This window comes from Leishmania panamensis, assembly GCF_000755165.1.
Source record: "Leishmania panamensis strain MHOM/PA/94/PSC-1 chromosome 31 sequence".
In the NCBI taxonomy this organism is placed as follows: Eukaryota; Euglenozoa; class Kinetoplastea; order Trypanosomatida; family Trypanosomatidae; genus Leishmania; species Leishmania panamensis.
The window spans coordinates 1,204,843-1,227,081 of NC_025878.1; the positions used below are offsets into that span (position 1 = coordinate 1,204,843).

Consider the following 22,239-nt stretch of genomic DNA (forward strand, 5'->3'; position numbering starts at 1 on the left):
AGGGGGGAGCGATGTACACCCCAGACACGGCCAACGAGTGCACGTGAACGAGGGAAAGAGCGAAAGGGAGAAGTACGAGAGGAGAGGAAAGAGGTGGAAGAGAGGAGAGACCCATAAGCTGGTGCACAGCGGAGGGTGCAGCGTGAGTGCAGGAAGGCTAGACTCCAATCATCTGCTTGCAAGTGCAGCGTCACGCATCGGCTGAACGGGGATAAGGGGGAAGGTGCCAGAGGCTGAGAAAGTCTCCCTAGATGGAGTTCTGAGAAGGGGGTGGAGCCCAGGGAGGGAATTGCGGAAGACACGATAGTGAATCTTAATACCCCTTGTGCGCTTAGTGCAAGAGAGGCACTGTAGCCGTGAGCGGCTTCTCGTCCCTCATGAGTCTTTGGACGTTTTTTTTTCCTTTGACGGCGGAGAGGGGGGACAGGCGAAGTGCGTCTTTCGATTTGCTTCAGCAAAGGCAGTCGAGCTGCACGGTTGCACCACGCAGCTACATACGCGTTGTTTTCTCCCTGTCCCTCTCGTTTCACCCGTTCCCGCGTGCAAGTCATTCATCGCCGAAGAAGGCCATGGCCTCCTCATCCACGCCATCGACCCATTCCTCATCTTTCCTTGCTGCCTCCGCTACAGACATTTCGGAAACGATGGCCGTTGTCGTGTCTGCGGATAATGTCGGAGGCCGTGCAAAACAAACGGCGGCGTTTGGCGTCTCTGTCGCCTTTGATGTTTCCGCGTCAGTTCGCTTTATTTCTGTGGCGGTGATGTGCAGCGGTGCCGCATGCACGAAGACACCGGTGGCACCAAAGAAGATAATGTGCTCTGCTGCCTTGGCACTGAGTGGTGGCGACGAGGCCACCTGCTGATGATGCCGCCCCGCAGTGCTGCGGGTGCTCTTGAGGACGTCACGGTTAGGGCTGGTCGAGCGGGCAGCTTCGAAAGAGATGTGGAGAGACACCGGCGCCGTATGCCAGTATACACCTCTGCTCATCATGAGTCCTCCGCGAGTAGAACTCCGACTCGAGCAACTACAGCTTCGAATACCAACGGTGCGGTGGGAGAAAAATATCGAAAGGGAGTTGTGATGCGTAGGAATAATAATGGGCAAGCAGGAAAGGGAGATGAGAAGAGGATGGTGTGTGAGAGAGAGAGAGGGCTGTCACTGGGGAGTATACCCGTCATGGCTCAGTAGTGTGTGTGTGTGTATTCCGGGTAGGCTGCAGAGTGTGGACGAGTGTCGTTGAATGCCTCCTGAAGGGGGTACGCAGGCGCTTGAGCGGCGCAGCGACGAGAGCGCCTCGTCCCTTTTCTTTGCAGCCAATGCAATCTGCGCTGCTCATCACGCACAGGTCTTATGGTAAGAGTGCTGGTGGCGGATCATGAGACGCACAACAGTCGCCGTACTGCTCAGCTGAGCTATATCTGCGCTCTTCGAGTGGGGTTCGAGAATAAGGAGTACGAACCATTCACTGGAAGAAGGGGCGCTTCCATGTTTCTGTCTGTCTCTGATCGATCGCGGGCGTTTTTTTTTTTTCAAGTATAGCGCTCCTCTTTTTTTTTTTTTCACAATAAAGGCGTGTAGATAACGGCAGAAGCTGCGGCTCCTTTTCACGCACTACATACACACACAAAAAAAAAACGCATTCCTGTACACACCTAAAGCCAATCTACAACGTGTGGCACGCGCAAGAGCCAACTCATAACGTGGGGGAGAGAGGATACAGAGAGAGAGGGTACAGAGAGAGAGAGAGAGTTGCGCAGATGAAGATTCACCACTTCCTCCCATTCCAAAAAAGAAATAATAAGGCGCTAACACACCCACACGTCCACCCACACACGTACACACACACACAAACACACACACACCCGCACACGCACAGATGAATCCACCACGGCGGCACAACCCATACAGCGGCAGAGAGACCAAAATATGTCATTGCGTTCCTCTCCAGCGCTGGGTCGGCACAGTCATCTCAAGACATCATAGTTCGGCAACCCGCAAAGACACAAGAAGAGGTAACAGTAAGAGAGGGAGGAGGGGGGGCGGGCCGCAATGCATAAGTGTGAGTGGAAGGAGAGGAAGGTAAAGGAGCGAAGCAAAGAAAACGATGACAAGCGAAGAGTGCCGATACGGCGCAGCGGTGACGCGACTACACGCGCGCTCACCGAGACACCGGCGCTCCACAACACGAAAAAAGAAAAAACAGAGGAGAGGGCGGGAGCAAAGCGCCCCGTGCATGGCCCAACGTCATGCGAGGCGAAGAGGAAAATAAGACGAGAAACAAATGAGGCTTCGAATAAGCAACGAGAGGGCGGCGCTGGGCCCCGCTGCACAGCTCATAACAACCGCACCTCAATATACTCTACCAGCCTCTCCCTCACTTTTTCTTGTCACAGGGCTTCTACGAGTAACTTCTTGGGTGGTGCGCACGTCAGCTGTCCGGCCTCACTGCTTCGAAAAGAGAAGGAGTGAGGAGTGCGAGGGGAAGAAACGAGGAGGGACAGAGGATGACGTCGGGGGGAGGAAAACGAGAGAGAAGAAACACCAAGAGGAAATCGATACGGAAAAACGAACACAAGCAGCGAAGGGCATACAAGCAGGTATTCACGCAACACACACCGCCCCATACAACCACGTGGCCCCCAAAGGACGTCAATTCTACGTGAGGGAGAGGGGGAGGGGAGAGAGTCGAGGGAGAGGCCGCCACCTCTGACTTCAATGAGTTTGGCGAGTGAACGCGTACAAGCAAAAGACCAGAAAGACAAATAGCGCATCACAGGAAGCGGGGCGATATCGAAGCGCCCCTGCACACGCACTCAACCAAATACGAAAGCGGTGGATTTTGCACCTTCGGATTGTTCAGTGTAGTGTGGGGGGTAGCGAGGACGACGACTGAGCCAAGAGCGAGCGCTCAGACGAAAAGGGGGAGGGAGGTGGAGGGCGGTAAAGAAGCAAAAATGGGATACGCAGAGGGGAGAGCGAAAGGGCCAGCGGAGGAGTGAGGTGAGATGGGATGGGATGGGGGGGGGCGTTTCGCTACTTCGAGTAGGAGAAGGAAACAAAAGACAACAAAGAATGTGAATGATTGGTGAAGTGCGATTCTGCGCTTGCGCCTCTCTTTGTCTCCCTCGCTATGTGGGTGTGTGTGCCTCAGCGGCAGGCTGTGTCGGCAACACCCGTATATATGTGCACCACAAAGAAGCAAACGAAGAAGAGGAAAAAAAATAGAGCGTACTGAAATGTGTCCGTGGCGCAGCACGCACGACAACAACCGAAAGTCGGACGGCGGACGCAGGAGGGGGGAGGGAGGGGCGAGCAAACGTTAAGGTCAAAGTGACAAATGTGTGCGTGTGATGGTGAGACGTTGCCAGGTATTCCGGTAGCTCTGGGAGGGCACTAGCGGAGGGAGAAGAGTGGCAGAGAGGGATGTGGTGACTCACATCACCGTGCAGCACCGGGGCTTTTCTGTCGTCCTGTTGTCATTCTCCACCATACTTATAGGTGAGTTAGACTTCTGGGTGGGAGACGTTGCCTCAGCCTTGAATTCCTCATTACTCTTCGCTTCCTCCGCGAGAACAGCGGAGTCGGCCTCCGCTTGCATCGTCGGCTTAGAGACGCTACAAGCGAGCCCCTCGGCGTTGTCAGTTTTATCGACCGTGTCGGCCTCCGTCGCCCAGACAGTCGCAGGTGAGGACTCTGACAACGACTTGTGATGAGATCTCTTCTCGCCAGCGGACTGCAGAGTCAAGTCGTCGGCGTACGGCTCCTGCTCCGCATGCAGCTGCACCGGGGTAGCGGCATTCTCTTCAGTAGTCGACTTAGCGGCAGCCACGGACATATCGTTGCGAGTGGCACACGGCATATCATTTCTCTCCTGCAGCTGACGGACACCGTTGCTGCGGGACTCGCGAGAGAGGCTTCGCCTGCGACGCACGTACTTCGGCATCCGTACGAACACACGCGAATTCACCTCCTTCAGCGCCCCCTTCTGAGAGCGGTTGCCCGCCTGCAACGCTTCTCGTGAGCGGCTGCGCTCCCTCACTTCCTTGGGCATCTTCACGAACACCTGGCTCGATGGCACACGCACGGCGGCCCCTTTAGTCCCTGTCCTCTGCATCTGTGCCTCTGCGGTCTGCTCGAGCATGATGGTAAGGCTGTAGTGGTAGAAAGGTGTGGTAGGGAAAATGAGTTAGGAAAGGAGAAGGGCGAGTGGGTGGGTGGGGTGGGTGGGGGGACGACGAGGAGATCGATGACAGGTGCGGCGGATTCAAGTCTGTACACGATAAAGTGGCAGCGCCGACAACAGGTGATATTTAGGGGGTACTACTAATAGAAGGATACCGTAGAGAAGCCTGAAGGTCGAGGGATGGATGGCGTGGAGAGGCAGCGGGGGGAGGAAGACTGTTGCAGTGAGGAGAATCGCGTGGGGTGATGGTGAATTGTTGGGACGGGAATGCCACTGAGGAATACCCATGCAAATAAGTGAGAAGGGCTCAGCGTTAGTTAGCGACAAGGAAAACAACGAGAGAGAGAGGGAGGGAGAGGTGGTTGGAAAGCATGCAGAGATGGGGAGGAGCATACCAGTCTAGGCTGCAGGAAGCGAGAGTGAAGGGCCCACGATGCGCTGCCGGAGGGAGGGAGACAAGGAAAGTCGTAAACGTTTTCGACCACCGGGACGCACATGCCTCATGAAAATGCGCACCACACTACCGCCGCTATCCCGCCGCACATCGTGGATGCCTACCATGGCGCACCTCTTATTTGCCCTTTGTTGTGTTTTTTTTTTATTCGCACACTTTGAGTCTTGTGAGTGCCGGGGGTGCACCGCACTCGGGGAGAGCGGGAAGAGAACCGGTCGCCCGAGTGAGGAGAGGGGTGGGGCTGCAGAGGAAGAGCGAGAGAAAGAGAGAGAGGCAGCGCTAGCAGGATCGTCAATGCAACAAAGAGTTGGGGAGCGGAAAGGGATGAGCAGAGCCGCCAATAGAAATGGGAGAGCAGAAGCCACAGCGGCAGCAACACGACGCAGTCACTCCGCAGTGCACCACGTAGCCCTACCCCTACATGGTGAGTAGATGAGGCAACATGTACACACGCAGCCTGGAGGGAACGATGAAGAGGAGAGAGACGCGAATGCGTTGCCCATCGCGCGCAGAGGAGTTTGCAGCACAGATGGACAGACGAAATGGACGGTAGGACACCTGCTGCCACAGCGTGGCGGACGACGGCACTCAAGAGGAGTAGCGCGAAGGAATGGTGTGCATGCTGTGATACCCAGCACTGGCAGAACTTTCCACGACCGCAAGCAGGGCGACTATGCGAGCACATACACGCATACTTTCGTGTGAATCCAGCACGACACGGGAACAGAAGGGCGGAAAGGGAAGAAGAAGCTTCCCTCGCAGATTTGCAGGATCAGCAATTCTCTTCCCCGTCGTGACGCACTGTGTTGGCTCAGCCGTGAAAGTCTCACACTTCGTCAGGAGCGTCACCTCTGTGTATCTGCCGTCCATGTGGCCGCGATAGCCACCGGGGGCGGGTGGGGGGCCGTGATGGTGGGCATACTCAGGTGTTGGAAGAAGCGGCCACACCGCTCCACCCGCAAACGTGCACACGGTGTGGTCATCGAGGATCTTGCGCAGAGTCTAAATGTGGTCTGTTGCCTCGGGGGAGTTGAAAGCTGGCTCGCACCGCACCTGGGTGATCTTTACGGATGCCTCTGGGTACTCTTCGCGTGTCGCACGCAGCGCTTTGCGGTTGAAGTACTTTTTCACCGCAGCCTCCACCCGCTCCTTCACCGTCGTTTCGGTGACGCACACGCTGAAGTCGAGATTGCCCAGCGCAAGGAGCGTATTTCACGGCATTGCCGCCTTTGATCAGGTCCATCGACACGGTGCAGAAGGAGCGGATATGATGGGCGGTCTGCAGGCTGCTCTTAGGTGGTTTTGGCGATTTTCGCGGCCTAATCGACGACGTTGCAGCTCATGTTCATCAGAGACACTAGCGAGTGAATGGCCTTGCCGTGTACCATCACGTGCCACGCGCTGAGGCCCTTGCTGTCCCTCACCTGCTCTCCGTGTAAGCTGCTGTCACCGACGAAAGAGAAGTCCGCTTCGAAGCCCTAGGACTTGAGTTGCGCCGCGAGGACTGGAGCGCTAACGCAGCTGGACACCTCGCCGTACAATACGATGACGTGAATCGTCTTGCACTCCGATTTCGCCAGGTGGTGCGGTGCCAGAGCCATGCGCGCGATCAGGAATCCCCCCACGCCACCAATCCCACGACCGTGCCGCTTGTTGTCATTCTCCGCTACCACAAACAGGTCCGTGCCCCACTTAGGTTAGTCCACCGGCACCCCACGTCCGTGCAGCCCGACATCGCCAAATCGCCTCGGGTCGCGCTGCGTGATGCAAGAAGCGATACGAACAGGTTGGCGCGCGTCTTCCCTGGGGTGTCAATGTAGGTGGGCTCGATGCCGAGCGTCTTCAAGCGCGTCTTGAGGTGGCCAAGACGTAGAGTGTTAGAGTTGCGCTTGACGGTGTTGAATCTGACCAGCTTCATCCGTCCCACTGTGGAGTCGCTAGGGCAGGCCGTCGTGCTGCTGCTAGCAACGGAGGCCGAAGAGAGAATGAGGCTCGTGAAGCAACGAATCTCTTCCGATTATGAGGCATGTTCGTGTGCGTGTGTGCGTGTGGAGGAGGGGTGGGGGTGGGTAGTGAATTGCAGGACTAACTGCATGAGCCACTCTCGTGCAAACTCATCAAGAGAGAGAGAGGGTGAGAGAGTTTGAGAGGGTGAGAGGGTGAGGGAGTGTGAGAGACACACACGAGAGAAAAAACGCCTCGGAGGCAGCGATTGCGCGGGTGTAGCGGCATGAGAAATGAAGCCGCCGGTGCCAAGAGCGTGCCTTTGCCGGAATCGCCGAAGAAGGGCGTCAGAAGCGCACACAGGTCGCGCTGAGGAGGGACCTGAAGCTGGAGTGCCCACGGAACGCAGTACGGCAAAGAAATGGGGTAGGAAGCAGTTCTGCGCAGAACACACACGCCCACCCGTACCCCTGAATGCAAATCAACGCGTGTGTGTGTCTTGCTCAGAAGAAGCATCCCGATACCGTGTGAGATGCCTGCTGCGTCTGTTGCTTGTCGTTTGTTGTAGCATAGGCATCGAGGAGCGCCACGGGGTGCGGCAAGACGAGCCAAAGAAAAACAACGCTTCCCCGAGGAGACACTAATGGCCCTTTTCAACCTTGTCTTTCCCTACGCTTAACAGCCCAACGGTAGAGAGGGAGAGAGAGGGAGACGCGCGCACACATGCACAAGAAACGCGCGAAGCCCTACGCACATTCAACTAACCGAGGCTACACTCGACTTACAAAGCAAAGCAAACAACAAACCGAAGAGAAATATAAAAAGGGAGAAAACACAGAGGAGATGATAAGACGTTAGCGTGAGCGGGCGGGGTGTCGTTGCGACATGCCCACGCTAAAGGTGGAAATTATGCAATGCGCTATGTCGAGTCTATTCGGCACGTTTACGCATGAGCAAGTGCAGCGTAGCTCTCGTAGTGCATCGGAGACAGTGCGTCGCTCGAGCGCATATGCGTAGCTGCATGCGTGGGAGGATTTCGTCCGACTCTCATTAACAGCTTGGTTCTCCCATAAGGTCTGCTTCTACTCTCACAGCGCCGTCTTTGATTCCCATCTGCGGGAGCTGTGCGTGTGCGTGCGTGTGGCGTGATCATCTCCGTAGGGCCGCCTTCGTTTTCTTTTCCCTTTGCCGCTTTCGGTTTGCCTCTTTTCCTCGTTCGCTCAGGTGGGTGTTTGCCCCCTCCTTCGTTGCTCCGCTCACGTGGCTACACGGACGCACAGAGACACCCACGAAATACCCTCGATGTGATCAGCTTCGTCTTGCAGCTGCACACCAGAGAGAGAGAGAGAGAGAGAGGGAGGCGAAAGCCCACGCACGCCGGAGGAAAAGGGAAAGGAAAAAAGGAGCGCAGGGGGACACGAAGCAGCGCATACTTCAGAGGAGCCAGCGGCTGCAAGAGAAGGGGAACTATAGCAGAAGGCAAGAGAGCGAGAGGGGAGTCCTGCGGCGGCTTGGCTTCTTTTTCGCTACCTTTTGTCAAGCGCTTTGCCATGCCACTCGACGCTCTGCATATCGCTCTAACAGGTGAGGAGGTACCCCCTGCAGACGCGCGCACACAGACGTACACTGCCACATCGCACCCTCTCGTACGCCGCCCCATAGGGTAATGCTCAGGGAGAGCACCTCGGCGTACGCCGCACGTACGTCAGCACGTGGAGGTGAGTACCGAAGCAAATATGAGTGAGCGTGAGTCCATGCGACTGGGGTGGATGTGCGTTGGCTGAGCGCGTACTCCAGCAGTCACCCAAGGACAGCACGTCCTTCGCGGAGTGACACAACAAGCGAAAGAAAAAAGGGAAAAAAGCGAAGTGAATCGAGCGGTGAGGACGGATGGGTGGGCGGTCCTACGCAAACGTACGTGTGCTCTAGAGAGCGCGAAACAACAGGCGAGCAAGAGACCCATACATGAAGACAGTTACTGTCATCACCGCCAGAAGGCACATTAGCGCGCGGGTGCGCGTGCCTGTGGGGCAATGCAGGCCGCCCGCCGAACATGGTCACTTTAGTTCATGCTCTTCTTGATGTTGGCAGAGAGCCAGTCGAGACCCTCGTAGAGGCCCTGAGCGGTGGTGCCGCAGCAGCCCTGAATGTACCAGTTGCGCTGGCGCAGGGCGTGCAGGCCGAGCTTCTCCGTCACTTCCGTTGTGCTCATCGCGTTCGGCAGATCCTGCTTGTTCGCAAATACAAGCAGCGTCGCGTTGCGGAGCTCGTCCTCGACAAGCATCCTCCCAAGCTCCGCTTTGGCATCGCGCATACGGTCGCGGTCGTTGCTATCGACCACGAAGATGATGCCGTTCGTGTTCTGATAATAGTGGCGCCACAGCGGGCGAAGCTTGTCCTGGCCCCCGACATCCCACATGGTGAACTTCAGGTTCTTGTACTCGAGCGTCTCGACGTTGAACCCGATGGTCGGAATGGTTGTCACGACCTCGCCCAGCTTGAGCTTGTACAGGATGGTGGTCTTGCCAGCCGCATCGAGACCGACCATGAGGATGCGCACCTCCTTCTTCCCCAGCAGCGACGACAGCCAGCCTCCCATTTTAGTGAGTGATGCGATATGTTGAGGGGGTACAAGAGGGAAGGAAACGCTTCCTGAGGCGTGGGTTTGCACAGAAGAGAGGGAGACGGGGAGAAGTTTCGCTTAAGGAGGCCTCGAGTCGGACGGAGATGGAGACACCGAATGAGAAGGGGCAAACCTACACGTCGCTCTGGGTGTATGTCAGCGAGCGAAGGCAGAGTAGCGCTGCCCAGCTAGCGAGGAGAAAATGACCAGAGAAATAAAAGAGAAGGCGAGAGAGTGAGCGAGATGCGACACGTACAGTGGTGGTGGGGGGATGGGAGGAGAGGGGGGCGCAAAGGGGGAGAGTGTATGGGCCGGTAAAGGGAGATGAAGGGCAGCGGCTCGTTTTTTTTCTGTTGGAGTGTGTGTGTGTGTGTGCGCTCGTGTGTTGCAGCGCAGCAGAGCGGGAGAGATGAGCACGAGGCGGCAGAGGAGGACTAATTCGTGAGATCGTTCGCGCAGCATGGACATCAACGCAGTTGTTCTGCACCTGCTGCCTGATGGAAGCGCCCGTGTGCGATATCGGTGAAGGCACGCAGGCACAGCTGCGCAAGAGGACACGCGTGTGAAGACGAAAAAGGGAGGGCGGCCGGGCGAGAGAGCGTGTGTGCATAGGAGAGTGGGTACCACTTACTGTGACGCGTCAACGACAGCACACCAAGGTCTCCTGCTCTGCGAGGCACGTCCACTCGAGGCCGATCTTGGTTCATTGACTCTCTGACGACAGTAACGCAATGGAGAAATCGCATGTCTTCACTCTTCTTAGGTCAACGACATGCGAGGGGAGACGAGGGGAGGGAGACCAGCAGCCCGGAGGTACTGCCTCCCCAACAGAGCAGAATGGCAATCACAAAAGGAGGAGGGGTTCACAGAAAACAAAGGAATACAAGCAGCGAGAGAGGGAGGAAGATGGCAGTGTAGAGGAGGGGCGTGTGCAGCGAGGATGAAACCGAATGTGCCATGAAAGGGTTGTTGTCGCCGCCAACACACCCCGCGACGCACATCACACAAGGGTGCAGTCCCGGGATCCACACGCTCACACAGATGGAGTGCTCAAAATGGAAGGGACAACGGGTGAAGAAGCAGAGGTGAATGAGCGAGCGGGGAGTAAGGGAAGGATAAGAAAGGTACAAGTCAGGCACATATGAGCGAAGACGCGATGCAGCAGGCAAAGGGGAGGGAGGGGGTGGCGCACCTGCAGCATATGAGCAGAGCTCTCGCTGTGACCACCGCAGAGAGATGTAGAGGAGAGCGAGAACGCCTGCAACACGAGTGAAACAACAACAGCAACAGCAAAAAATAAATGGGGCCTACCGCACGGTCTTTTCTTCCGATACAGCACAACACACGCTCGTGCTCACAGGGGCAATGGAGGAGATGCCGCCAAGAGAGGGGAAGGCGGTAGCGTCTCTTTTCCCCCTCGTGCGTTGTACAGTGATGCGCACAGTGACGGAGAAAGCGGAGGAGGACGGGCAAAGACGTAACGAAGAAAAACACAGAGAGTGTGTGTGTATGTGAAATCGCTTTGGCGACCAAAGGAGGGACATGACGCCAGCGTGGTCGCCTCTGAGGGAGTTGGTCTCTATGAATACGTGCCGCCACACGCATACACCGATGCAGACAAAGGAGACAAAACAGACAGGTGGGCTACACCGCACTCAGAGCCTCACATCGAGGGGGTTAGAGTGAGGGAGAATGGGACACTTACCCGGAGCACACCAACACCGACCCGCAGCGCCACACACTCCCGGCTGAGAAAGGGAAAGCAGTGGAAGAGACGGCCAAATCACAAACAAGCAACCGAAGTACCGCAGACGAGAGAGCAGGACGAAACACCGCAGCGCACGTGCATGGCAGCGGATCAGCTGGAGGAGAGATACATCAAGGGTAGGGGGGGGGGAGAAGTGAAAGGGACAAAGGCCAACACAGGCGCTACAGGGGTGCGATAAGAGCCCCAATGGGGAGGAGGAAACGTCCACGGCGTCCCCAATACGCCGGGAAATCCACCGTGACGGCGGCGGCGAGTGAGCGAAGAGGGAAAGGGGGATAGGGAGGGGGGTGGAGAAAGAGACATCTACGGAATACCGTTGGGCATGCCCGTGCTCCAAGTCACGGCGGCAAAGCCGTCCAACGAAGGAGAACAAGTCAAAGAATAGCAGCACCGTCTGTAAATTCTCCCCCTTTCCACGCTAACGATGAAGTCCCGCATACAGGGCTGCCTCATCGAGTTGTTCTTCTGCCTCCTCCAGCATTCAGTACTGCAAGTCCTCCACGAATGCCGGGGATTCCTCCGTCAAACTCGTTACGTATGATTGCTGCAGAATCGAGGCGGAGTGGAGAAGTGCCGGCACCTCTTCACCGGCGTCTGTTACCTCAATGTGTGCATCGTTGTGCACCCCAACAGCCTTGCTGGCCATCGCCGCAGGTATGAAGCGGATTGCGCTACTGCGGCGCCGCATCAGCTCACCACACTCGGTCGAACAATCGAGATTGGCGCACTCGTCCACGTGCGATGTGAACCGCTTTGGAGTCCCCTCCTGCGACCGCTGGGCCCGCGCGTTCATGTAAGAGCCTTCCACTTGTGCGATTGACTTGCGGTACTCCTTGATGGCTCGCTTTTCATCAGAGCTGAGCGGCACGTATTCCTTGTTTTTCCACTGGAGGAACGACGCCGCCGCACGTCGAGCCCGCTCTTGCGGGTCCGACTCATCTGACGGTGCATCACTATCCAAACTGTCTGGGGACGCTAGACCGCCAACTGAGTCCCACAACCCGGCTGCCGAGGACCCTAACTCGTCGAACGAGAGGCGCTCGTTCTCCTCGCCCGCACCATCATAGGAGATGCTCTTGCTACCTGGGGAGCCGGAGCTGTGACTGGAGATCGACTCGTCTTGAATCGGACGACGCGGGGAAGAGCTGCGCTGCCCTGGAAACCACGCCGCGAGGAACCCACAGCAACCACAACCCTCCCCATCCTCGGTATTGCTGGGGTAGCCCATCAAGCACCGCACCCTAGACTAAAAAGAGTATTGGCTGTGTTGGTGCCTTGCCAGAATGCAATCATGCAGGGCAGGCGCTGAGGATGGTGGGGCACGCAACCCAGAGAAAAACAGAAGAAAACCAGCCGAGCAAAGTTGAGGGGTTCCGTCCGGCGGACGTTCATCGGCTAATAGACGCCCACTGCCCAGTTGGTGAAAACTCAGAGCGTGAAGGCATGGCAAGGTGAAGGCAAAGAAAAAGAGCAGTTCTGTGGAGGGCACACGCACACCGTCAGCACACACCAGAGATGTGCGTCTCTGCGTAGTGCCTGTGGCGTGGGGGAGACCGCTGCCGTTTTGCCCATTTCCTCTTTGTCAATACGGTGAATGGATGGGCCACATATCTGCGCGCCCCAGTGAGCACTCCCCTCAAGGAGAACCGTCTCTCTCCCTCTCTCCCCCTCCCCCCAACACCGTGGCACCACACCGTACCCCGCGAAGGATGATAGAAAGAGAGAAGAGGGCGAACCCTTTTCCCTTTCTGAGCGTCTTCACCCTCTGCCCTAGTAATGGAAGTTACTTCCACTCCCTCCCGGTCTGCTAGAGGCCTCATCGCCTGGTTCGAAGTAGCCGTAGAGACGCGCAGAGGCAATACGCCGGTTCCATCATCTGAGCAGGTGTGCTAATCTCCAAACCCAACTCAAGCTCTACCCCCTACTCCACAGGCTGCCTCACAGCCGCGCCCATCGTGCCAGTCGCCACCTGCTGCCCCCCCCTTAGGGTGGTTCCCGCTCATCAGAAGCAGTCATTGAGGACCGCGTGGGATACGTTTGAGTCACGCCGGCACTTTGCCCATCCTATAAAGGGCGCAAGAGTGTTCACTATCGCAGGTCGCTCCGACACCATGCCATGCAGGACCTGACCGCCAACATCAGCAGCAATACATCGCGCTGACCTCACCCACATCGTGGGTGCTTGACCCTATCCCTACGAGAAGTGGTTCAGCATTGGCAGGGATAGAGGGCTGGTGGGCTTCGCCCCACAGAATGTGTTCTGGATCCTGGATGCCACGCGCTGAGGTTTCCCTCACCGTCAGGGACGCGGAGACGAGAGAAAACCCACGGAAAAATGGTGATTTGCGGTCATGAGCGGGAAAATATGAGCGTAGCAGAGAAGCGGGCGTGGCGGGGCAACGCGCAAACCTCCACAAAGTCGCGCATCATGTGAGGGCGAGAGAGGGGGGGGGGGGAACACCCACACCCACGCGGGTCGGAGAAGATCCACAGTCATGATGTACGACTGCACACTCCCCTAGTGGAGGTGTGCTTGTGGTCACGTAGACCGCCCCTTGACGCGCTGAAAGAGAAGGCACGGGCCCACACCCATACGCCCACACCCATACGCCCACAGACATGCGTCAGAGCTGGAGGCGCAGATGAGTACATTCATTAGCAGTATGCAAGCCTACCGCCGGCAGCGGCACGGCACAGCCCTCGCACATTCTGGACGACTCTCCGTGGAGTTACATACACACGCAGCAGGACTTTGTCTTGCTCTTTCTGGCCGGCGCCTTCTTCGACTCGTCGCGCTTAGTCGGCGCCTTGTCGCCATACTCCGGCTTCGAGATGACGCCCTCACTGCGTCCGGGCACCTTCACCAGAAAGGTTCCGGCGTTGACCACGTCGTACACGTAGCCCTTCGACTTGATGTACTCCAGCGTGGCGGCCTTCAGCTTCTGCGCGCCTGGTGCGGAGTGGTGGCCGGCGCCAGGCACTACCTCGAACTCCGTCATCGTCCCCTCCGGCTGTTCCTCCAGCCTGGCCATGCGCACCTTCAGCATCTCCATCGCTTCCTCCACACGTAGGCCGTGCATGTCAAAGTAGTTCTGACCCTTGCCCTTGGCCTCGTTGTTGTACCAGGCAATCGCCACGGCTGCCTCGCGATGACGGGCTTGCATGTTCATGCCAGCCTCTTTGCCCTTCGCAACCAGCTTGTTCGCGCCCTCGTGGTCACCTGCCTCTCGCCTCTTGGTCGCCTCCTCGAAGAGTTTCGAGCGCAAACACCCGAGGTCGTTTGCTTCCTTGCGCAGGCGCATGCCCTTCGGGCCCTCGTAGTCGGGCTTCTCCTGTCGAGCGACAATCTTCTTGACCTCCGCCTTCGCCGCGGCCACCTTGGCGTCGTCGTCAGCGGTAATCCTCACCTGCGGGCCAGTTTCGAGGATATCCAGCTTCGCTCCGGTGCGCTCCTGGATGTCTTTGAGCGTTGAGGCACCCTTGCCCAGTACATGGCCCACCTGGATGTGGGTTATGCGAATGCAGATCTCAGGCATGTTCGTCGTTTGGGGGCGAGTGGGTGGGTTAGGAGGAGGCACTCTGTGCAACAGAGCGACGGGGTGGCGAAGAAAAGCGAGGCAGTGGTGAATGGCCGCCGGGAAAGGCGTTGGTGTGGGCGTTTTTCCTTTTCGCGTAGTAGTCCTACCAGAGATGACGTGGTAGCATAGGAGAGCGGCAGGTTATGCGTTCATCCGCTTCGGGATACACAGACACCTGCATGCATCCAGCCTGAAGGCGTTGCTCTGGTTATGGTGAGAAGAATCCCACGGTGAGAGAGGCGCGATAGGAAACCACGAAAGGGAGATGGAAGGCGGACACATGTACAAGAGACTTATCGAACGTGATCTGACCAGCGGATGCACCTTTGGAGGAGAAGGCGCCCACAGCGGGTGCGCCACAGCACACACACACACACACGCACACGTACTTCACAGTAGCGGCTTACATTTGACTACAGGGAGTACGACAGATCACGTGCTCTCGCGTTCACTTCTCTACAGCCGCGAGCACCGATACACCCAACTAGTGCGCACGGATTGGGAAATTTTGCAAACGGCTGCAGCATCCGGGGCGTGCCGTGGGACTCAAGCGCGGTTGATTTTGGTGGAATTGACGCCTGCGAGGCAATGTGAGGCTTTTCTGTTGCGTGTATTTGCTGGCATGGGCATCGTGGGGGTGGGGGGGAGGGAGGGAAGGGGGAAAGGCGGACCCAACCCGCACAGAGACGCACAGCGATATGAAAAGGTAGCAGGCATAAATGGAAAGATCGGCACCACTCCAGGAAAGAGCTTTGGCAAGGACGCTTCATGCATTTCTACGGGTGTTTCATGCATCACCGTCCTCCTCCACACCTCTCACCGCATTGTGTGCCACCGAGGAGCATCGGCATCGCTCGCTACCAAAGGTTGAGTTACTAGTAGTACCCGTAGAACTGCCTGTTCTTTCCACCACCATACACCTCCCCTTCCTCACCTGCTTCAGGGGTGCTGGCGTACGTGGAGCTCTCCCCGTCCCACGCTGAAGTCGGGCCGCCAGCGTGTGGTAGTCCGTCGTCCCCGCGGTAGGGGTTACTCTCGCCGTACTCCACAAGCAGCACGAGCACCTTTTTTCTGCGGTTATACACAAAGTAGTGGCGGGCGTAGACGGCGGTGTCAGCGAGCGGGTCGCAGGAGGGGCAGCAAAACTCGTAGTACTCGCACCCACCCTCCGCGTTCTCCACGACCTCCTCCATCGTCGGCCAGAAGCGCTGAACTGCCGGGCGGCACTGCTCCGGTAACGACTGCAGTGTGTTCGACACCTCCGTGCGGAACTGCGGCTCCGTGTAACGCACAAAGTCGTTCTCCCGCAGCACCGAAAAGTCATAGCCGTCGCTCTCGTACACCGTGTTGAGAGCTGCCACAAAGTACACCAGTCGATCGTCAATCTCGTCGGGGTTCACGAGGCTGTAGTTCGCGGCCAGGTCGGCGCTTCCGCCCAGGACAAGCGGTGGCAGCGCTGCCTGCGGGGGGAAGTCGGCGTAAGCGCCAATGGCGGGTGAAGGACTAATGGGTGGCGTGAGCTGCACGTTGTTTTGATAGGAGGCGATGTTATTCGCGATCTGCCGCTCCTCTTTTGTGTGTCGACACGTGTAGGCCTCTAAGCGCATTGTAATGCAGCACCCCTGCGCCTCCACACCCTGCAAGAGGGAGTTGAGCGCGCTGAAGCTGTCCAGCGGGATAAACTTCATTATGCATCCGTGGTGAGAGGCGTGGCGGCAACCCTGGCTGGCGGTCTAATGAAAGAGAACGAAAGCGAAAGAGAGAGAGGGAAACAGCAGATACAAGTACAGTCCCGAGACGATCAAACACCCAGCCGCGAGACACGCGAAGGGCACACGAGTGACTGTTCGACGTCAACAGGAAATCAGCAGGTAGCAGAGGTGTGTGTGTATATAATCAGCTGCACTGCGGCAACACCGAGGCGAGAGGGGAGGGGAGGGGAGAAGCCTTGACGGAAAGAGAGGAGGTCCACTTAAAGGAAAGGAAAAGACAAGCACGCAAGCAGTCAACGAATTCCAGGCAAATAAGTGAAAAAGCGCCTTCGTTCTGTCCGGGTGATGACTCGCCAAGAAAATGGAGGAAACGAGGAAGGGAGCATGAAGAGAGACAGGGTATGGAAAACAATGGACCAGTCGTCCCTTGTTGAGGGTGCGTGGTGGTAGCTGATCTCACGTTCACGTACGTGCAGTGGCCCTCTCTCTGTCCACGCAGAGGAGCAGGCAAAAGGCGAGAGGTGGAGGGAAGCTGACGTGGTGTGGACGGGGGGAAGGTGGGCGTATATGAAAGAGTTGGATCAGGCACTTGCTTGATCGGTGCGAACATTGGCAATGGGTAAGGGGGAGAGGTGTGTGTGGTGCGAGAAGGAAGCCGCAAAAGCGATGGGCAGGAGAAGCGACCCGTAAGGGCCGGCCATTGGTGCACGCAAACCCAATGCGAAAGGGTCGCTGTTAGTGGTGGTTAGCAGGACAACGTGCAGCTAACCCGATCGTAGTTTGCAGCCCCCCCCTACTAACGTGTAATGGTGGCCTTTTTGTTCGATCCATCATGAAGGATGCCTCGAGCCAAGAGGGTGGGGCGTACGACATGCGCACCCCACTCTGTCCTTGGGCTTCTCTGTCGCATGCTGAGTTGTCCACACGAGTGTTACGTCTTGTTTTGTTGTTTGTTTTCCTCTTCTTCTTTCCACTGCGCACAAAATGCGTACGTGCGTGTGTGCATGAAGACGAGAGAGGCGACAGAAATTGAGAGCGAAACGGAGAAATACGCCATGCCGGTAGCAACAATGAAGAAGCAGACGCCGACACGCCGAGGCGCACACGAGCAGCACACAGACATGCCAGCCACTCCTCTCTCTCACTTTACCTTCCTTCTTCCACTCCTCTCCATTGCCCTCACGTTCCACTACCCGTCTTCTCCAATCCGGACGATAACTCGAAGAGGATCTGGCGGGGCGACATCGAGGGTGTTAAGAGGTCGGGGCAGAGGGTAGGAGGTGCGGTATTCCAGTGGAGTTGTTGTCTTCCCAGGACGAAGCATACATAAGCTGACATACAAACACCCACACACACACACACCCGCATCCCACACGTGTAATAACAACGCATCCCCTACCTACTCTGCGGTGGGGAAAAGAGAAGCAAACGAGAGAGACCGGGGGTTCGTGTCGAGCAGGTACGCCTCGTCTGCGAGGTGTGAATCGCGTTGTGTGCGCCTGCGCACCCCAAACTCAGACGCCTTCTATAAGCAACAATGACTAAGCCGCATAATGGTACTCGGTAAGCCGAGCGGAGCGACATGATGAGGATCCGCGAAGGCAAAGCGAGGGAGAGAGACACCCACCCACCCATTCGCACGCACACCCACACACAAACAGCCATTGCGGAAAGAGGGAAAAGAGGTAAAAGGAGAACAGTGCACCACTTCTTCACCTCGAGAGAGGGGAGGGGGAGGGGCGGCATTAGCATGTGTAACACGACCGCAGCACCAGCTGCCACTCCTAAACACTGGCGTCCCGACACACCTCCCCCCGTCCTCATCACATCCTCATCCACCGAAAGAAAGGCACACGCCAGCAACAAACAGCCAACAGACCCACTCAGGAATAGTGATGACACTTCTATTAGTGCCACCCATCAGGGACGGGTGCAAAGACGACTATCCCCCCGTTCCCCCCCGGGGGTGTGACGGTCCGTCTACTTCTTTCGCTTTTGCTTGCCACCGGCGGCTGACTTCAACGATAGCGACAACTTCTTGGCCGCCCTCTTTGCTGCACCGCCAGAACTGAACGGCGGGCTGACCATTCGTTTGATCTTCTTGAGGGCGAGGTGGTCAAGGTTGGGTAGTGGGATGGAGTGCGAGACACCACTGCGGCGGGCTGCCCTACTCCCTACCTTCTTGCTATCGCTTCTGCCACTGCCACCAGTGCTCGTTCCGCTACTGCTCTTTACCCTGTGGACTGGTTTGGCGGTTAGCTGCTTCTTGGCGGAGGTCTGAGATGCCTTCCGCCCCTTCGGTACCTCCGCAGTGGCAGTGGAGGCTTTAGCGTGCGCCTTCTTCGCTGCATTCTTGACCCGGCGCGACGCTTTCTGTCTTCCCTTGAGCCCCGTCGAGACGTGCCGTGCCCCACGCCTCCCGTCCTTGGCAGCGTTCTCCACCTCCTCGCCCTCGTCCTCCTCTTCCGTACTGGCGTCCACCTCCTCTGCCTCTGCCTCTGCTCTGGCAGGCCTCTCCTGCGTCGCGGCGCTGTGTTGAGGCTGCACCTGCTGGTGCGACTTACGACTTCGTGTGGTGCCGACGTCGCCGCCACCTGGAGAGGCCCGGGGTAGGCCGGCATGGCGGTAGTTGGGCACACCGCCGCGCGCTGCGTGAAAGCGGTTCTGTGCGTGCGTAGAGGGCCGTTCTGGCACCTTCCCTTCTCGTGCCATGTCCATCGTGCACTCCTTGATGGTGTCGAGGAACGCCTCGAAGCGGGAGCAGCCGCGAGTGAGAAGATACTTGAGCTCTTCTCGCACGGCAGCGTTGTAGTGTGCCGCCTCCTCGTAGAACCGCTTGCGGCCCACTGGCATGGACTTGTAGTTCTTGTGCAACGCCAGCACGTACATCTTGTCCTGGCCCTCTGGTATGGGGTGAGTGGGGCTCTGTTGCTGGCGCACGATCTGTTGCTCCTTGATGTACACGTCTACCCCGGTAGCAGGCAGTGCTGGTTGCACCTCTGTCGGCAGCAGTGTCCATGGATTTTCCATCACCTCAAACAACTCCTTGATGCGCTGTGTCTGGCGCGTCTGGATGGCCTGACGCCGAGTTGTGACAGAGGTGTGGCGGCGCTGCAGTGCGGCGATCTCGGCGTCGATGTGGTGCAAGAGGAAGCGGTAGGCATCGGAGGACTTGGCCGTCGTGGTCGTGTCCTCAGCGGACTCTCCTGTTTCACCGCTGGTGCCACGGGCATCGTCATTGTCATGTGTAGGACTCACAGCAGCAGTGACATGCTCAGGGTCTTCGTGATGCGGCACGCCCTTGGCGTGATCCCTGAATTGAGCCTCACGAGGGGAGCTGGACAGTGGTGCATGTGCAGCGGGTGTGTGCGCATGCCGAAAGGCAGAGGGAGGCTCCGCAGATGGGCTGTGATGCCGCCGGGCAGCCGTGATGACGCGCCGTGAAGGACTCACTGGGCTCTCTTCCCACCTTGGTCTATCGCGGTGCTCTACAGTACTGTTGCCGACACCAGCAACGTCCGCACCAGATGACCAGCTGTAGGTGTTGGCAGCGCGTGATCGCCGCTCTGGCGGGTGAACACCACGTCGCAGCGCGACTGGAGAGGGGAGGCCAAAAGACTCGACCGGGGTGTCGTCCATCATGTCCAGCGACTCCGCCTCGTCGACATCGTCCATGTCACCAGCGCGGTACAGCGATGATGAGGCTGCACCTGCACTCATGTGAGACGAACTGTGGACTGCCGATGGCCCTCGCACCGCGCTTTGGGCAACTCTCTCCATGATGGGGCGCACGTGTTTGCGCTCCAGCCACTTGACAAGGGTGGGGCGCAGCATTGTTCCACCGTGAGGAATGGGGGGGGGGGGAGGGAGAAGAGAGGCTACCTGTGCGCTGCCGCTAAATATTTTCACCTATGCTAGTCTTCGAGCTACAAAACGCGAAGCAGAGCAAACCAGCTAACGTCGCTCTCTTGTGTAACGCGATGGGGCGCGGACGTCTGCACCGCACGTCGGATGAAGACGGTGAGTCTCGTTGGCGCCGTGGTCGAACGTGACGAGCCTAATGAGAGCCGAGGGGAGAGGGAAGGGCAATGTGCCGCTGCAGCATGGGCAAACACACTGTCGACCGCAATCAAATCTACCTCCCCTTCTCTCTTCTATGACTGTGTGTATAGGTGTGCGGCTCTATGGCGGATAAGGGTGCACCTTTTCTGTCTGCTAAAGGAGGTCACCGCACCGCAAGGGAGGTGGGGGTAGAGAGAGAGCTGACAAGTGGTGGTGATGTTTGTCCTCCCTTCTTGCCTGCACCTTTACGTGGTGTGGTGATGTTATACGGCTGTATGTGCATAAAAAGTGTGCCGCGTCTCTTGTGGGTGGTTCCGTGTTCTGGCAAGGGCCCTTGCACCCTTCAGCAGCGTCTACACCTGCGCCCTCACCTGTCAGAGAGATACAATGCCGATCGGGTCGGCAGCGAAAGGGAAGAGTTGGCGAGTTGGGTGGTGAGGCAGTGAGTTCACGGGCGGGAGACGGAGGGAAGAAAGTCCCCGGTCTCTGCCACCGCGCAGCGAAATTTGGATGCACCTCCCCGGCTCTCTTGTACCGAAGACTGTTGCGTGCGTCACAGCGCGCGCGCATCCTTAGCGTGGTAAGGCGCCCGTGAGCCAGAGTCGATGTGCCCGGTGTGTGCGTCCGTGGGTGCATGTCTTTAACGAAGAAGTTTGGTGGCCACCTCCAAAGCGCATGCATACAAGCGAAAATCAGCAGCAAAAAAAACGACAAGCGTTGCTCCATCGACAGGCGCTCATAGCCGGAGGGTCGAAGGTCACAAGTGTAGAAGAGAGCGCACGTACATGCCATAGCCACACACCCACACCCACACACACCCACACGAGATTTATAGGCTTTTGTTATCGGACCTTCACGGCGAGGCGAGCGCGCTGTACCCGTCGTTGATGCCAGAGGCCCGCTTGGACTCCTCCGTGCCAGGAACGAGCACGCGCGTCACGTCCACCTCGTCGCGCACCAGCTGCGTGTGTCGCTGCACGCGATTCAGCTGCTTCTCCATTTTCATGAGTCGGTGGGCCAGGTAGAAGGCAACTGTCAACATGCAGCTGGCCACCACCCATGCCCCGACACCAAAGAAGGCGACGGCGGACATGACAAAGAAGACGTCTAGGCGGAGCCACATCATCGAGATCCACTCCGCTTTGGTGGCTTCGAACACCTGCGTCAGCTCATAGGAGCGCACCACGTAGAAAGCGGTAGCGGCCATGCCGGGGACAGCGGCGAGATAGGAAAGGGATGAGTGCACCCCAAACTGTGTCCACCCAAAGAGAGAGGGCATGAGAACCAGAAGGACAGTCAGCACCGGCGCAACAACGCTACACACCACTACCATGGTGTGCATCACCTTCTTACCTGCAGGGTCGCCCAAGTCGGGGCTGTCGGCCGGCTGCCCGCTCACACCGTTTTCACCAACTGCTACATACTCCCGCGAGTTGGCGGGCGCCGCCACGCCGGTGAAGCGCTCTCGCTCGTGGTGGTAGAGGTCAATGGCAGTGGAGGTGAGGGAGTCGAGCACGGCTATCGTGTCGAGGTCTGGGGACGTGGATGGTGCGCAGTCGTCGAGCTCCGGGTGCGCATTCTTCTGCTCGTTCAGCTTCTTAGCGTAGAAGAAATCCGCCACGAAGAAGACGATGAGGCTCACGAAGCACAACGCGCCGGGGAGGCTGTCAGACATGACGGCTGTGAAATGTGACGATTGTGCGAGGGGCTCCCTTGAGCGGTGTTCTACTGGATGATGGAGGCCGTGGCGCACTAGCGCATGGGACCGTTGCCGCTTCTGGTGTGCGACGAAAATGTGAGAGGGGAGCGACGCGTCTCTAAACGAAGACTCGATCGAATCTGCCGAGTGTGGCGGGTGTGCGCGGCGTGTGCGGGTAACAGCGGGAGGGAGGGAGGGAGGGAGGGAGGGAGGGA

At 57.8% G+C, this 22,239-nt stretch overlaps 7 protein-coding genes and 1 pseudogene across 7 annotated transcripts, besides 1 other annotated feature; all 8 read right to left on the reverse strand.

The window, feature by feature from the left end:
* Positions 1–3,434: 3,434 nt before the first annotated feature.
* On the reverse strand, positions 3,435–4,142 carry LPMP_312630 (hypothetical protein; the record flags this gene model as incomplete). Its single annotated transcript, XM_010703346.1, has 1 exon — positions 3,435–4,142. One exon carries the CDS (start codon positions 4,140–4,142, stop codon positions 3,435–3,437), a length of 708 nt encoding a protein of 235 aa, XP_010701648.1.
* A 1,084-nt stretch (positions 4,143–5,226) lies between these two features.
* LPMP_312640 lies at positions 5,227–6,556 on the reverse strand (annotated as a pseudogene).
* A 2,088-nt stretch (positions 6,557–8,644) lies between these two features.
* Positions 8,645–9,181, reverse strand: LPMP_312650 (ADP-ribosylation factor, putative; the record flags this gene model as incomplete). Its single annotated transcript, XM_010703347.1, has 1 exon — positions 8,645–9,181. The coding sequence occupies one exon, from the start codon at positions 9,179–9,181 to the stop codon at positions 8,645–8,647; it is 537 nt and encodes a 178-aa protein (XP_010701649.1).
* A 2,273-nt stretch (positions 9,182–11,454) lies between these two features.
* LPMP_312660 (hypothetical protein) lies at positions 11,455–12,201 on the reverse strand (the record flags this gene model as incomplete). Its single annotated transcript, XM_010703348.1, has 1 exon — positions 11,455–12,201. One exon carries the CDS (start codon positions 12,199–12,201, stop codon positions 11,455–11,457), a length of 747 nt encoding a protein of 248 aa, XP_010701650.1.
* A 523-nt stretch (positions 12,202–12,724) lies between these two features.
* Positions 12,725–13,278: a repeat region.
* Positions 13,279–13,702: 424 nt separating this feature from the next.
* LPMP_312670 (hypothetical protein) lies at positions 13,703–14,509 on the reverse strand (the record flags this gene model as incomplete). Its single annotated transcript, XM_010703349.1, has 1 exon — positions 13,703–14,509. The coding sequence occupies one exon, from the start codon at positions 14,507–14,509 to the stop codon at positions 13,703–13,705; it is 807 nt and encodes a 268-aa protein (XP_010701651.1).
* Positions 14,510–15,426: 917 nt separating this feature from the next.
* LPMP_312680 (hypothetical protein) lies at positions 15,427–16,239 on the reverse strand (the record flags this gene model as incomplete). Its single annotated transcript, XM_010703350.1, has 1 exon — positions 15,427–16,239. The coding sequence occupies one exon, from the start codon at positions 16,237–16,239 to the stop codon at positions 15,427–15,429; it is 813 nt and encodes a 270-aa protein (XP_010701652.1).
* A 2,004-nt stretch (positions 16,240–18,243) lies between these two features.
* On the reverse strand, positions 18,244–20,097 carry LPMP_312690 (hypothetical protein; the record flags this gene model as incomplete). Its single annotated transcript, XM_010703351.1, has 1 exon — positions 18,244–20,097. The coding sequence occupies one exon, from the start codon at positions 20,095–20,097 to the stop codon at positions 18,244–18,246; it is 1,854 nt and encodes a 617-aa protein (XP_010701653.1).
* A 1,081-nt stretch (positions 20,098–21,178) lies between these two features.
* Positions 21,179–22,000, reverse strand: LPMP_312700 (hypothetical protein; the record flags this gene model as incomplete). The annotated part of the gene is made up of 1 exon (XM_010703352.1): positions 21,179–22,000. One exon carries the CDS (start codon positions 21,998–22,000, stop codon positions 21,179–21,181), a length of 822 nt encoding a protein of 273 aa, XP_010701654.1.
* Positions 22,001–22,239: the final 239 nt, after the last annotated feature.